Below are 15,604 nucleotides of genomic sequence, written 5' to 3' on the forward strand. Positions count from 1 at the left end.
ATATATACATATTTATTATTTACCTGGCACCCAAGTCAGAGGAGCACAGACAGCATTGCTGGCACTAATTCTATGAGCATATTTAATTATTTCTTCAGAAGAAATAGCTCCTGTAAGAAATGTGGATACAATGAATGCATGCAACCATCCATTCTGTAACATAAAATTCACTACTAGTCCTTTCAAGTAAAAAATGTAGAAGCACTAACATTATAAAATGATCTTTTCCTTTCATTTTCCTGAGTCCGTTCTTTCTTTTTGGCAGTTCTATGTGCATTTCAATCTCTCTTCTATAATTGAAATTTATCTTAAAAGGTGCTACATTTTCATATGGTATGATGATTCACATGAGAAACTCTGAAATACCCAAATGAAAATAATTTCTGTGTCCTCAAATTAAATTCTTGTGCAAAAATGATGCAGTAAAAGCCAAACACTCAGAACATTCCTTTCTGCTGATTCATGTATATATTACAGACAGCAACAGAGACATTACAGTAATGTAATTTACTGTAATTTACTTTCTGTTTTGCTCTATAATTCTACATAGTTAAATTACAGTTCCCAGGTGTGCTCTAATGTAAAGAATGCTGGGAGTTGCAATTTTCAAATTTCTGGAAGGCCACTGTTTCCCCTTCTCATCATTATATCTAGCATCCTGTGAAGCACCGTCTTTACAAAGCTGGAGAAACTAAATCAAGAATATGTGTGTGGTGCAATTGCTCCTTTTAGTTTCACCTCAATCCTCTTCTAAATAGCTGCTCCGGCAGGAAGCTGTTGTTGGACTCCAAGATCTCATAGAAAATTGCATAATTTTATTTAATTTGTTTTGGTCATAGCTGTATCAAGGTGCAAATGCCTGAAAATGCCTTTGAGTGAACAATAAATTATATGTAGTGCCACTGAACTGTTATTTTTCAAATGTACCATGAATTTTTTAAAATATATAATTACTGAAGAAAATAAATGATTAAACAAATATTTATAAATTTCATAAGACATGCAATCATCAATTTATGGTTGTGGAAACAGACTTCCTAAGAAATAATTAAAAACACTTACCCTTTCTTGCCTTTTCTATTGATTTCAGTTTTTCTTTTGCTTGATAAACAGCTGTAGCCTATATGTAAAATACTATTTATTGTTATGCTGATTTATAAAAAGCATATTAATCTTTCATAAATCCTCTTAAAAGAAATTAAAATTAGTTTAGTATAGGAAATATGCAAGTTATCCTAATCAAGGGAAAAGTTTAAGAAAAATGGCTTGGCTATTTAACAGAATCCCAAGAATGTTTCTGCACTTCTTTAGGACTATATTTCTAACTAATGTGCTAACAATAACAACAAAATCTTGACCCAGTGCCTGGTTTAAAATTGTACTAAACCATAGTTTAATCATGGGCTATTAAACAAGAACTGGCTGGCTTCATACAAAATGCTAAGACAAAAACTAAACTGACTGATTTTGTACAGCATGCTAGCCAAATTATGGCTTTGGTCCAAAGAATTGTACAATTCAACCTCTTGCTTAATTACAGTTGCATATGCTGTATAAATTCAGGCAACAATTTTACAACCAGAGGTTGCAGGCTTAACAGAGCCATTATATCTTATTTGGTAACATGCTTTAGGATTTATCTAAAATACTCACATGGTTTTGGCTAGCACATCCAAATATCAAGAAAAAAACCCTGCAGACTAGCACAGTGAAAGAAAACAATTTCAAGAAAGTAAAAACAACTTTGGCTTGCAGTAACATGGCAACCAAGGAAAGGAAGAAATTAAAAATAAACTAGCCTAATTTGCATTTACTAGATACATTTAATACTAACAAACTATACCAAGTTTCTGTATGACTGATTTAATAGACACAAACATCAAGACATCGAGCACTTCACTCACCAGAATATGTTCTGCTTCTTTTAGTTGTTTTTGAAGCTGCTGAATATCATTGTCTCTTTTCTCTATAACTTTTTCCAATACCTGCATTTCATGGTGGATTTTCCCTTGATCAAGAGCTAGTTTCATCAATTCTTGGAACTCTTTATCCCGCTGAATTAACAATTCCAGGATCTGTACAATAAATAATTATATATTACAGGAAAATGTAACTTGTCAATTTCAGGATTTCCAATAAAATCAAATCTTGTAGTTGTTTTTGTTGTCACAAAGTAGCTATCTAGATTTTCTAATAGCTCTATTTAAAAATCTCAGGCCCTGAATTAAAAAAAAGTATAAAAGTGTCCATGTAACAACATTACAGTAAAAGTAGAGAAGCAGACATATTAGTTTATTTTTCAGGCTGGTCAACGTAGATAATTAACAAAATATTTTTTCTATAGTTTTATAAGATTTTCAAACTCTTTACCTGGCTCTCTTCCCCAGGTTGTGTTAGCTTCTGGTTTCTTGAAATTGCCAAAACTTCAATCAGTTCTCTAAAGCAAAACAATATAAGTATGTGACCGAAAAGGAGACAGTTTTAGTGTATTACCTATTCCTCCAAAGCAAATAAATTAAGTCTTCCTTTCATCTTAAATTTCGCTCCTGTTGTTTCAGCTAATCAGGGAAAATCCAGTTAGATTTAATATTTGAGGGAAATAATTGTTATAAAAATATGATTGATAAATGCAGTTAGTAAAAAAATTAAAACAATGTAAGTGGTCTTATAGTAAAAAGATAATAGATGGGGATGGGGATTCTAGTTTTAAAAATATAGTTTGTGAAATTGAGCCAGACAGGGCATGGTGTTCAAAGTGGACATCCTGTCTATGATGGACATTGTAGTTTTTTTCCCCTTTAACTGTGAAAAAACAGTAATTTCTTTTTTTCCCTAGTCATCAATTGCTAACAACTATGTATTGTCAAGTGAAGTAGCATTTGCAATGTAAAGCAAACCTTTAAAATTCTGCTCAGGGATGCATGTACACTCAATTGGAAAAAGTAATTTTTGCACCCCACAAACTTGAACATTGACATGTAAAATGTTTGAAGAACAATTTTCAACAAAATCCAGATTCAAAAAAGAGCAAATTTTATTTTCCGTTTCTAACACATCGTGAGCACGCTTCCCTCAACTGATGCTTCCCAAGTCTGTTCATGAACGTCTCCCAGCCCTCCACTTTATGATTAACCTAGCCAGATTGGGCTACTAAGGCACCAGGCCAGAAAGCAAGTGAGTTGAATTCATGCCTTAGCCAGGAAAGCCACCTGGATGACCTTGGGCGAGTCTCTCTCAGCCCAACCCACCTCACAGGGTGGTTGTTGTCGTGGGGAAAATAGGAGGAGGAAAAAGTATTGAACGTGTTCGCTGCATTGAGTTATTTGTAAAAGTAATAAAGGCGAGATATAAGTAAATAAATAGTTCATTTTGTCACGTGAACCTAGAAATTAATAATTTGAAATTGGGTACTTATTAACCGTCCAATAACGTTATGCGCACGTCGCGCCCCGAGTCCCACTTTAAACCACCCCGTTGGCTAAGGATAGGAGTCCGGAACGAAGACGACGACGACAACAACAATAATAATAATAACAACAGCCCCGAACACTGACTGCCTTAATTAATTCCTGGTTAGGCTATTCCATGGCAAGCGCAAAGTCCCGCAGCGAAGCGCAGCCCAGAACAGGTCCGCGGTGCAACGCCCACCAACGCCCACCTGGCCAGCAGCTCCAGATCGTCCAAGGCAGCCAACAGCCTCTCCCTGGTGCTGCTCTGGTCCCCGCTCGCTCCGGCCGCCATCTCTGCTGGCCGGAAGGGGAAGCCGCGGGAGAGATCCGAGAAGCTGCCGCGCTCAATGAGGTGAGAGCGGCCCCTGGTGACCTCGGCGTTAAGGCCTGCGCAGGGAAAATAGGGATATTCACGCGGCTTTCGGTCCCAGTTCTGTTCCGGAGCCTCGCATTAATGAGACTGCTTGTTCCCTGCAAGGGCTCCTGCTGGGAAAGAGAACCCCGTTCATTGGGGCCGTTTTAACGGAAGGTGGAAGATAGATGGTGGCCGGCCTATTACGCCTGCATTTAACCTCTTGCATCTCTTCATAGGTTTCGGCCAAGGGAAGGCCTCTCTTTTTTCCCCCTGCATACCATCCGAATTCGTTGCGAGGGGGGGAAGCGTTTGAAACGTTCACAACAGTATAAATAAAATTAAAGCTCTTTGGATAAAAGGCAGGAAAAGGGAAGTTTTCTTCGGAGCTACTGTATGTTGGGAAAGGTGGAACGCAAAACGACATCAGCAGCAAGTAGAAAGACTCAGTTATAGAGTCGGTGGCTGTCACCGTTGGAGACTTGAAAGGCCCGGTTAGGGATAGATCGTTATGGAGAAAATCTGTCTGCGGTCGCTAGGAATCGAAAACAACTCGACGCTACATAATCAAATCCCTAAAATACTTTGAAGGAGGGGCGGAGCAACTGGGGCGTCAAAGCACCAACTTAACCTTTCTCAGGGTATGCATAAAGCCCAAGGGGCTCAAGACGTCTTACGCGCCGCCAACGCGTGACAACTGTCTCCGCCGGGGGTTTCCGCTTCCTCCCTGGAGCAGGAAGAAGAGTACTGTAAATCCATCAAGAGGCTGGGCTGCCTTCGGATCAGTTCCTGTCTTTCTGCGCAGGCGCGGGGCGGGCGGGGCTATTCTCGAGCGCGGCGGGGCTCCGCAGGAAGGAGGTCAATCATGGCCGCTTCCGTGATCTATACGCGGATGGTCACCGCGGCCGCCCGGCAGCTGAGCTGGTGCCAAGGTGGCAGCAGCCACGCGAGTTTGAATGCTGCTGCCAAGGTGAGCGAGCGGGCAGTGATCCCTGGCAGGGAAGGGAGGGTCAGCTGCAAGAGACACACTGCCCCGAGGCGCCCCGAAGGGGATCGGGTGCCTCCTTGCCTTGCCTCGCCTCCTTGCTTTGCAGCGAAAGAGCACACATGGAGGGCAACTGTGGCTCCGGCCATTCTTCCCACCCTCATCCTCTCCTCTTCGAGTGTCTGGCCACTATGCTGGCTTATTTTAGCACCTCTCAGGGGGTTGGAAAGAAGAGTTGATACAGATGAAAGCAGAGAGGGCTGGCCGGAATGGTGTTGGGGATCCTGCCAAGGAAAGTTCAAACTCTGAATTTCAGTTTGAAGAATAGTGAAGAGAGTTGGGATCACTTGGCTAAAGCAAGGTCACTCAGAAAGATCATGACATGTGTCACTATGCTTGTGGCATCATAAAGGGAAAAGCAAGGTACATTATCAAAGGTTGTATTTATGTATTTTGGATGCAGGTTTTGCTTAATTACAAGTGGAACAGCTACAGTAAGGTCTGCATGAGCACTGAAATTCAATATATTTTTTTAGAAAGAAGAAATAAGATATTGATAACTGCAGCCTCTTCTACACTTGAGGGATAACATTCTGGAGTGCTGTTGATTGTCATTGTGTATTGATAGTTGGGGGAATGTGTGTGGAACTTTCAGGTATCTTTTTAAGTATACAGCCTTGAGATGAAGGTGCCTCCTTAGAACAATTCATATACTGCAATACTATAACACTCCTGTTAATAAATTCTTGGGACCATGTCTTTATTGAACATGCTAAGCTAATATTCACTGCTTTTGTAGGAAAGGATATGTGAAACCTTAGGATAATCAGCTATCTTAGGGATACATTGAATCACATTTCAGTGAGTGAGATGGCAATCAGAGTTTAAGGGCTCCTCCCCTATAAACAAACATGCACGTTGATTGCCATCATTGGAATCTGCTCTTCATAAGTTTATAGAACTGAATCTTGCCCCAGTCAAAAGAGATGCAGGCAGTCTTCATGTTGATGTTCAGGAGTCTGGAAAGAGCTGCCAAATTCTTGCTAAAGATTCTGGCCTCCGTAAATCAATAGTAAGGCATCCATTGTTTATTCATGTGACAAAATGTCGCACGGCATGAAGAAGGGATGATGCTAAGATCTGAAATCTCCACCCCTCGAGCAGTTATTTTTGCTAGCATTTTCCCTCCCTTATTTTGCTGTCATGATTTACATTCTCCAATTAGTTTGAAGGGCAAAGGTTCTCTTCCATTTGCAACTAATACTTTCTTCTCCCCTCCCAGCGTCTTCTGAGTTAACTCTAAAAATACCACACAGCTCTGCATATTTTGTCAGAGCAAGAACATCCAATGTTAGCAGCTTTGACATCCGGCCCCACTTTAAAAAAACAGATCCTGGAATGTAAACAAAAGCATATGTTAGGGGCTATTTTTCGGTTTATTGGGGTATTTTGCATGAAACCTTTTGATGAGTCTATCAGCTTTCACCTTGCTGGATTTCACCCAGGTGGCTTCAGACAACGGGTATCCCTTCCATTGTACTAGGTACTGTAATTTCCCTTTAAAAATTCTAGAGTCAAGAATATGTTTCACTTCATAGTGGGTCTGTCTCGCAACTATGAGGGGCCCGGGTGCCTTCTTAGGGGGAGGTCTTAAAGTGGAGTCCCGATAAGGCTTCAACAAGCTGCAATGGAAGACTGGGTGAATTCTCCCTAAAGGTCTAGGGAGTTTTAGTTCTATGGTGACCGGATTGATAATCCTTACTATGGGGAAAGGCCCCAAGAATTTTGGTCCCAATTTTTTGCTGGGCAATTTGAGGCATAAATATTTAGTTGACAGATAAACCTTTTCCCCAACTTGGAATGTTCTTTGGGGAGCCCTCTTTCTATCAGCCTGCTTTTTATAGGTTTCAAAAGTCTTTTTTAACGCAGTTTTTGTGTTTCTCCAAACTTCTTCCCACCCCCTCACCCATTGGTCAAGTGTCTGGGAAGCGGAGGGCACCTGAGGGTATTCAGGTATTGGGCTGAACTCTTTTCCTGTGGCCACTCTGAAAGGCGTGTAGCCGGTGCTGCTGTGCACAGAATTATTGTACGCCACCTCCGCGAAAGGGAGGAGGTCAGTCTGCCAGCGGCTGCAGTAACCCTGGGGTTTTCCCTGGGATTCTTTTCATTGTGGCACATACAGTACAACTTTTTACATAGTTTCAGCCCTGGCCACCAAAATTGTCGGCGGGTAAGGTGTAGGGTTTTCAAATATCCAAAGTGTCCAGCCTGTTTTACATCATGGCTGTGTTTGAGAGCATTAAGACGGAGGGCTTTGGGCAAATATAGTTTCCCCCCTTTGTAAGCCAAGCCATCCCTGCACGTTAGAGAGGTTTGATTATCTTTGAACCATTGATCGATGAGGAGCTCTCGTTTTATTTTCTTTATCCCAGGGTCATCAGGATTGGAGACCCTGCGAGGCGTAAGTTGAGCGGCAGTTTGTGGAGTGGGGATAATTGCCTCGTTAACCTCCTCCCGGTAACTTTTGCATTGGGGTAACCGGGATAGCGCATCAGCTAGAAAGTTTTTTCCTCCTGGTATGTACTTTAGAGTGAAGTTGAAGCGGTTAAAGTACTGTGCCCACCGCACTTGCTCTGGGGACAATTTGCGGGGAGTTTTCAGTGCTTCTAGGTTTTTGTGATCAGTCCATACTTCAAATGGCACCTTGCTCCCTTCTAGATAGTGTCGCCAGTTTAATAGCCCCCACCTAATCGCGAAGGCCTCTTTCTCCCAGATTGCCCATCTCCGCTCGCTTCCACTAAATTTCTTAGAGGTGTAGGCGCAGGGTTGCAGGACCCCACTTTTGTTCTTTTGCAGTAATACAGCTCCAACTGCCACATCGCTGGCATCGGCTTGAATCACAAAGGGCTCCCCTGGGCAGGGGTGCTTTAGGACCGGTTCAGCAGCAAATAGTCTCTTTAAACTCTCAAAAGCTGTTTGACAGCCCATCATCCATGCTAGTGGTTGGCCCGGTCGTGGCTTCCCTCCTCCTTTGCCTGTTTTGAATAGTTCTGTCAGGGGTAGGGCAATCTCTGCAAAAGAGGGGATGAATTGACGATAAAAGTTGGCAAAACCCAGAAAGCTCTGGAGCTGTTTGCGTGTTTTGGGGGGCTACCATTCGATTATAGATTTCACCTTGGCTGGATCCATTTCAATACCCTCGTTGGAAATTCTGTAGCCAAGATAATCTAATTGGGTCTGGTGAAATTCACATTTTGACAATTTGGCATAAAGCTTGGCATTCAATAGTTTCTTTAACACTTCTCTCACCAGCTTTATGTGATCAGTCATATTCGTGCTGTATATCAGGATGTCATCAAGATACACCAAAACCCCTTTGTACAAGTGATCATGTAGGACCTCATTAATCAACTGCATGAATACGGCTGGGGCTCCCTGTAGTCCAAACGGCATGACCTTGAATTGATAGCTCCCCATGGGGCAGTTGAAGGTAGTTTTCCATTCGTCTCCCTCCTTTATTCTCACCCAGTAATATGCCTCTCTCAGCTCTAATTTAGTGAAGACACTCCCCTTAGCCAGATGGGTTAATAAGTCCTTTAGGAGAGGGAGGGGGTATTTATTTTCCACACTCACAGCGTTGAGACCCTTATAGTCTACGTAGAGACGAAGAGACCCATCTTTTTTCTCTTTGAACAACACGTATCACTGCATCTCCTCCATTTCGAGGGGGGACATAGCATACATTCTCGGGCGTGGGAGTTTGGCTCCTGGCACCAGTTCGATAGAGCAGTCATTGGGTCTGTTAGGGGGCAGGGCATCACATTCTTTTTCATTAAATGCCTCCACTAGGTCCCGGTATTCATTGGGGATGAGTGGTTCGCCTGGCGGCGGTGAGGCAGCCATGTGCGCTAGCTCATTGGGTGGCCTAAGATGTCCTGCAACATCGGTTGAATCAGTGGGAGGTTTAGGCCCTATAGGTAGTCTCACAGTTCTCATTCCTTTCTCCCACCAGATAAATGGCTTCCAATTGTCCAACCAGGCTAGCTCTAGGATCACAGTCTCAGTCATTTTTGGAGCCACTAGGAAGCGAATAAACTCCCAGTGCGCACCTATTTCTACGCGTAAGGGCTCAGTTAATTGTGTGACAACAGTCCCTCCCATCAGGGAGCCATTGGCTTGCTCAAACCTCACAGGTTTGGAAAGCTGTTTTGCCCATATGCTCATTTTCATGGCAGACTAATAATGCAGCGGGTGCATCCAGAATCAATTAGCATGTTTAAGTCCATTTGTGCCCCAGACCTAGGGATTATAAATTTGGCGGCCAGTGAAAAAGGCGGGATTTGTCGACTCACCATCGGGTCGTTCTCTCCTTCATCGTCGCTTTCAAAGGAGGGTAGAGCAGGGGTCTCGGCGTTCTCCTGCGTGGGGGGTGTAATCTGGGCAACAGGTTCCTGCGTGACCCGGTTGGATTTCTCTCTCGTCAGCCGCTGGGCAGGTTTCCTTCTTGCCGCTGGTTCTGGTCTGCCCTGTTGTTGGGAGTAGGGGACTGGACAGTTTGCTGCTCGATGTCTCTCCTGTCCGCACCGGAAACACTTAATTGATGGGCCTATAGGTGGCCTGGGTCTCTCAGCCATTGCAGTAGTTGGAGGCTTTCGTGGGGGTGATTGCTGTTCAGGTAGCTCTGGTTGCTGCTCGGATTCAGGTGGAGGAGGCTTCTTATAGCGGGCGAGCTGAACATCTAGCTTCACCGCTGCCTGGTACCATTCTTGCAGCTGATCAGGTACTCCTCGATAGATGCAGGCTTGAGAGAGGTGATCGTCTAATCCCTCTATGAAGTGATGGATTAGGGATTGCTCTGGCCACCCCTCTATTCGACCTGCTAACTTGCGAAATTCTCGCACGTACTCCAGAGCAGACCTGCCGGCTTGTTTTATTTTGTGGATTTGTTCTCTTGCCTTTAGGTAAAAAGATGGGTCCTCAAATCTTTCAGCCATAGGAGGAAGATGTGAGGGTCCTCCAATTCGGGGGCTTGCTCATTGTATAAATTGTTCAGCCATTCGGATGCTTCTCCCTCTAGGCTGGATGCTATCACATCGACCATGGCACCTGGATCTGGGTAGAGATAAGTCCAGACATTCAAATCAGAGCGTACTTGGTTGAGGAAGAAAATCAGTTTCTCCGGGTCCCCATTGAAGGTTGCTCTGAAAGGGGGTGCAATTAAAGCCTGTTGGGGTCCCCACTGTGGCTGTTGTTGCTGGCCCCATCCTGGTTGCTGGTTCATGCCCAGGGGTTGCACGTTCAGGGGCTGTGGCCATGCCCCCTGTTGCTGTAAGTCCCTCAGCGGTTGCTGTACGTTTGTGGGCGTTGACCAATCCTTGCTGTGGTTGTCCTCCCACCAGCTGCTGATCTCCTGGCTTCTGCACCACCCCAAGCTGTTGTAAGGCCTCTATTAGCTGTGGCAAGCTCAGATGCTGCTGATCATCTACCTGTGGGGGGTGCCAATCTCCCCATTGCTGCAGAGGCCTCAGACTGGGATTCCCTCTCTCTTCAGGGCTGGAGTCCCTGGCAGGGGAAGACAGGATCTGAAAGGCTGTCTGATCTGCAAGGGAGAGGCTGTAGGCTTCTCTCTGCAGGAGTTGATTTCTGCTTTTCACATCTGGGTTTTGAAATCTTTCCAGTGACTCACCCAAAGATTGAGTAGCAAGCCATTTGTTAGCTCTCCACCATTTTGTTTTTGAAGTCTTTGCTCCCAGCTGGGAGATCTGCCAGAATTCATCTTCCCACAGCATGCTGTCTGTTGTTTCCTCCTCTGGGTTATCAGGAGCTGCTGGGTCTTCAAGCAAACACTTCTTTCATGATAGATTTTTCTTCCCTGAATCTTTACCAGCTCCTCTCAAGCCTAGAGACAGCGGATGGAGTTCAGGACCCCAGGTCGGTTGAAAAGGATTTTAGATCTTAGCATGATGTCAAGGTTCCGACTAATGAAACACTTCAAAGAACTTCCAGGCATTGTTTATCCTAAAAAGTCTTTTTATTCATGTGACAAAATGTCGGCATGGCATGAAGAAGGGATGCTAAGATCTGAAATCTCTACCCCCCAAGCAGTTATTTTTGCTAGCATTTTCCCTCCCTTATTTTGCTGTCATGATTTACGTTCTCCAATTAGTTTGAAGGGCAAAGGTTCTCTTCCGTTTGCAACTCATACTTTCTTCCTTCTCCCCTCCCAGCGTCTTCTGAGTTAACTCTAAAAATACCACACAGCTCTGCATATTTTGTCAGAGCAAGAACATCCAATGTTAGCAGCTTTGACAGGAGAAAGTGCAACACTAACTGTTCCTAGGGATGGATATCCAACAAGAGGCATCCCAAAACCAACGCATACAGTATTTCATGAGATCACAAACAAGTATCATTATCTAATGTCAGCATCAACAAATCTGTGATAAGGAAAATACTGAACAAGAGTAGGGGCAGCTGTGGCTAAGAGGGGCTTTGCATCCTTTCCTAGACTGGAGATCTTTGCTCACAATCATTCATACTGCTCATAGCCATAGTCATTCATAGTCACTGCTCTGTAGACTACTGTGACATGCTCTACATGTGACTGCTATTGAAGAGCACTCAGAACTGGACCAGTACATATTTCATTATTTACTCATGTCACACCACTGTTGCATGAACTGCATTGGCTTCCAGTTCATTTGCAGTTGCAACTCAAGGTACTGGTTAAAACCCTGAATATTATGAGGCCGTGTTCTGCAGGTTACCATATCTCTGAGGAAATTTGTTCACCCCACCAAGTCAACTCCAGCTTCTTTTCCTTAAATGGTGTCATCTGGTAAGACCGTGAAGGCATGACTTTATTGAGGCTGCCCCAGTGCTTTAGAACAGCCTTCCTCCTCCCGTCCAAGATTCAAAGACACACCTCTATTAGCCTTCTCAAGGGTTGTGAATACCTGGCTGTTCACTTGATAATAGAGTAGAGTAGACCAGAGTAGACCTAGAGGTCTTCTAGTCCAACCCCATGCTCAAGCAGGAGGACCTATACCAAGGGTCGACAATCTTAAACACTCAAAGAGCCACTTGGACCCGTTTCCCAAAGAAAAGAAAACACTGGGAGCCGCTAAACCCTTTTGACATCTAAAATGAAGATAATACTGCATATATTCTTTTTTACCTTTATGATATATATATATATATATATATATATATATATATATATATATATATATATATATATATATATATATATATCAGATATATAGATCTGTCTCTCTGTGTGTCTCTGTCTTTGTCTCTCTCTCTCTCCATGTCTCTCTCTGTCTCTTCCTCCCTCTCTCTCCCTTCCTTTCTCCCTCTCTCTCCCTCCCTCCCTCTCTCTCCGCCCTTGGTCTGCCAGTCCTCTTCCCCCACTCAGTGTGTTTGTGTGTATGTGTGAGAGAGAGAGAGGCAGAGGGAGACAGAGACAGAGAGAGGCACTTGTGCTTCTCTTCTCTCTCTCTCTCTCTCTCTCTCTCCCCCACCGGTGCTTCTCTCCTGCCCTTGCTGCGTCTCCGTGGAGGAAAGCAAGCCGAATAAGAATGTCCGTGGTGTGTCAGCTTATCAGAGAACAAGCCGGCCGGCTGGCCAAGTGAGGAGAGAGAAAGAGAAAGAGAACAAAAGGCAGACGGGGAGGGCTCCCCCTCCCTCTCCAAGGCAAGCTGCCCTCCTCTCCATCCTGCGCCCCTCCCCCAAAGAGATTGGCTGGCAGAGTTTGTCGATTGCCACTCCTCCTCCTCGTCCCCCCCATTCTGACTTGAGCACAGAGTTTACGCCAGAAGAAGAAGAAACGGGACGCTTCCCATACACCCGCTGTTTTTCTTCCTCTCTTCCTTCTCCCATCACTTCTTCTGCGTGCGTTTGCTGGGAGCCCAGCCAGATTTGAGCATCTTGGATTCCGACTCTTCTTCCCATACACCCCGCCCTAACACATCCCTTCTTCATTCCCCCACCCCGACAATGGCACAGCCCACCCCCTTTTTCCCATCCTTCTCGTGAGCGTGTGGGGGGGCGCCTACCTTGTGATGGGACAGGCATGGAAGGTGATGGCGCCATCGCCACAAAGAGGGTAGCAGCTCCGGCACCCGGGTGCAGCAGCCTTAGGGGTGGCTGAGCACTCCTCGCGCGCCTATTGAGCTCTCTCCTTTCTCCCTCCCTGACCCCAGGAACGTCCCCCCCTTCCCCATTACTCTGAATGCCATTGCGAAGCTTTGGTGCAATTGCGAAGGGGGGCAAGCGATGGAGCTGCAAGAGTGTCAAGGCGCAAACCCTGCGCAGTGGGTTTTGGGGGTTTTTTTTGAACGTGGCATAAAATCGGGTCAGTGTCCCGGAAGGGGGCCTGAGAGTCTGGGCAGGCAGCGAGCTTGCGATCACGCTCAGAGAGACAGAAAGATACAGACAGAGAGAGGCACTTGCGCTTCCCTTCTCCATCTCTCTCTCTCCCTCTCCCTCCCTCCCTCCCTCCCCCAATCTTCTGCTCACCTCACATTTTTCTCCGACAAGCTGACTGGGCTGGCTTTAAATCAGCTCTCCTCTCCTGCCCTTGCTGTGTCTCCCTCTTCCTTCCCGGCAGTCGGGACTCTGGCGCGCCTTCCCGGCCAGCGGAGCCAACGGTAGCACCGGTTGGGGATCACAGGGGTTGTGCTCCCTTGGGTCTGCAGCTTGCGGGAGGGTTGGCCGCTCAGTGGAGGCTCCGGCAGGCCACTCCCAGGGGTGATCCTGGGGCTGCCCCGCGCGGCTCCCCAGCCATGTGCGCCTTGGACGGGGCCAGCCCAGGAAAGGGACTTCCTGGCTGCGCTTCTTCCAGGGGGTGGGACGCCTGGATGCAGGGCCAATCAGGAGCCCCGCAAGGGGGCAAGTCCGCATGAAGAGAGAGAGAGAGAGAAGGGAAGCGCAAATGCCTCTCTCTCTCTCTGTCTCTCTCTCTGCAAATGGCAGAGGAGAACTGGCAGCCGCAGGAGAAGGCTGAAAGAGCCGCATGCGGCTCCAGAGCCGCGGGTTGCCGACTGGTGGTCTAGCTTCTTAAAAAATCTCCAGTGATGGAGCATCCATGATTTCTAAAGGCAAGCTGTTCCACTGATTAATTGTTCTCACTGTAAGGACGTTTCTTCTTAATTCCAGGTTGCTTCTCTCTTTGATCAGTTTCCAACCATTGTTTCTCGTCCTTCCCTCTGGTGCTCTGGTGAACAACCTGACTCCCTCTGCCTTGTGGCAGCCCTTCAGATACTGGAATACTGCTATCATGTCTTCCCTATTTCTTCTTTTCTTTAGACTAGCCAAACCCAAGTTCCGCAGCCGTTCTTAGTATGTTTTGGTCTCCAGGCCTTTGATCATCTTCGTTGCTCTTCTCTGAATTTTTTCCAAACTCGCAACATCTTTTTTGTAATATGGTAACTAAAATTGGCTGCAGTATTCAAGGTGTGGTATTACTAGGGCTTTATAAAGCGGTACTAATACCTTGCATGATCTTGATTCTATGCCTCTGTTTATACAACCCAGGATTGTATTAGCTTTTTTGGTTGCTGCTGCACACTGCTGGCTCATAGTTAAGTGATTGTCCACTAGGATGGAAGTGACCCCATCAAATGTACAGTTGGTGGAATTTTGTGATGCTGTCATGGGAAGTATGGTTCTTTGGGGATTTTGTGAGTTTATATTACTATTTTGAATTGCTTAGGATTATCATTTATAATGTAGCCATGTAATTTTTAAAATAGATAAATGTATGTAATTTGAATATGCAAAAATATTTTAAGATTTCAGTAACAGAGAGCAAAATTAGAAGTTACTGTAATTACCAAGTTTAAGAAATAGAATAAATGTTTATAGAACCAAAGCAGCAACTGTCATACAAAACAAAGGCAAGAAAAAGTACAAAGTTTTTTGCAGTCTCTGACAGATTATAGTTTAGATGTACAAATTGAATAAAGTATTACAGCTTCCCCCAACAAATCATTTCCTGCATATAATCAAGTATCTTCAATTTTCTCTTTGTCCTATTCACACGCTAAGAGTTTTCTTCACATGCATGGCCTGTGCACTGTCATTAGGTACATTGCCAAGGAAATATTTCTGTGTTGTTTTTTGCCTTTTTTGTTATTTCTGAGTTGCAGATTTATATCTGACATTAATACTGAAAATAGGGCAATTTATGCTATGTGCAGCACTTTATGATAGCTTGCAGGGGGGAAATGTTTACAAGTATTTGCTAACCTGTTGGACAAGAACTGAGAAAAACCAGATTCACATCCAGCCATGGAAGCACAGTGAAAGCTTTGAGGCCAGTCATTGTCACCTAGCTCAGCCCGTCCCACAAGACTGTTGTGGGGCCAATGCAGATGAGAATAATTTTTTGCATCGTATCTGACCTCCAGGAGGAAAGGGAGGATGCAAATTTAATACATGCATTATAATAAATACCCATGAAGAATACTTGAATGATATTTGCTATCTAAACCTTTAGAGAATGAATGTACATTTAATTTAATTAGGTCTGATTTTAACTATTCTTAGAGAAATAATGCAAAACAAGTTACTAGAGATGAACTATACCCTTTAAAACTAGCCTAATAAAGGTTTGAGATCACTTTAGGAAGGTTCTGTGTTTCTTATATATGAGCACTTAGGATAGATGGCTATGTAGATGAAAGACAATGCGTCTTTTTAAAGAGAAGGGGTTTTCCAGGAAGAAGAAAGGAAAAAAAGTCATACTCAGTGTGTTCTCATTGCTGTCAGCTTGAACAAGAATGTGACAATGAATATTCTTGGGATCTGTCCTAA

At 44.6% G+C, this 15,604-nt stretch overlaps 1 protein-coding gene across 1 annotated transcript in view; it reads right to left on the minus strand.

Annotated features, from left to right (window-relative positions):
• The window catches only part of MED4 (mediator complex subunit 4), a 7,765-nt gene extending 3,693 nt beyond the window's left edge, over window positions 1-4,072 (minus strand). Inside the window, exons 1-5 of the mRNA XM_015812340.1 lie at window positions 3,659-4,072; window positions 2,371-2,437; window positions 1,905-2,075; window positions 1,063-1,120; window positions 24-110 (exon numbers count right to left, since the gene is read on the minus strand). Coding sequence (XP_015667826.1) covers window positions 24-110; window positions 1,063-1,120; window positions 1,905-2,075; window positions 2,371-2,437; window positions 3,659-3,741 — 466 coding nt within the window. The 5' untranslated portion in view covers window positions 3,742-4,072. The remainder of the gene's footprint in view (window positions 1-23; window positions 111-1,062; window positions 1,121-1,904; window positions 2,076-2,370; window positions 2,438-3,658) is intronic.
• Between the last annotated feature and the right edge of the window lie 11,532 nt (window positions 4,073-15,604).

The sequence above is a fragment of the Protobothrops mucrosquamatus genome, unplaced genomic scaffold, assembly GCF_001527695.2.
Source record: "Protobothrops mucrosquamatus isolate PMUCROS unplaced genomic scaffold, P.Mucros_1.0 scaffold78, whole genome shotgun sequence".
NCBI classification, from domain to species: domain Eukaryota; kingdom Metazoa; phylum Chordata; class Lepidosauria; order Squamata; family Viperidae; genus Protobothrops; species Protobothrops mucrosquamatus.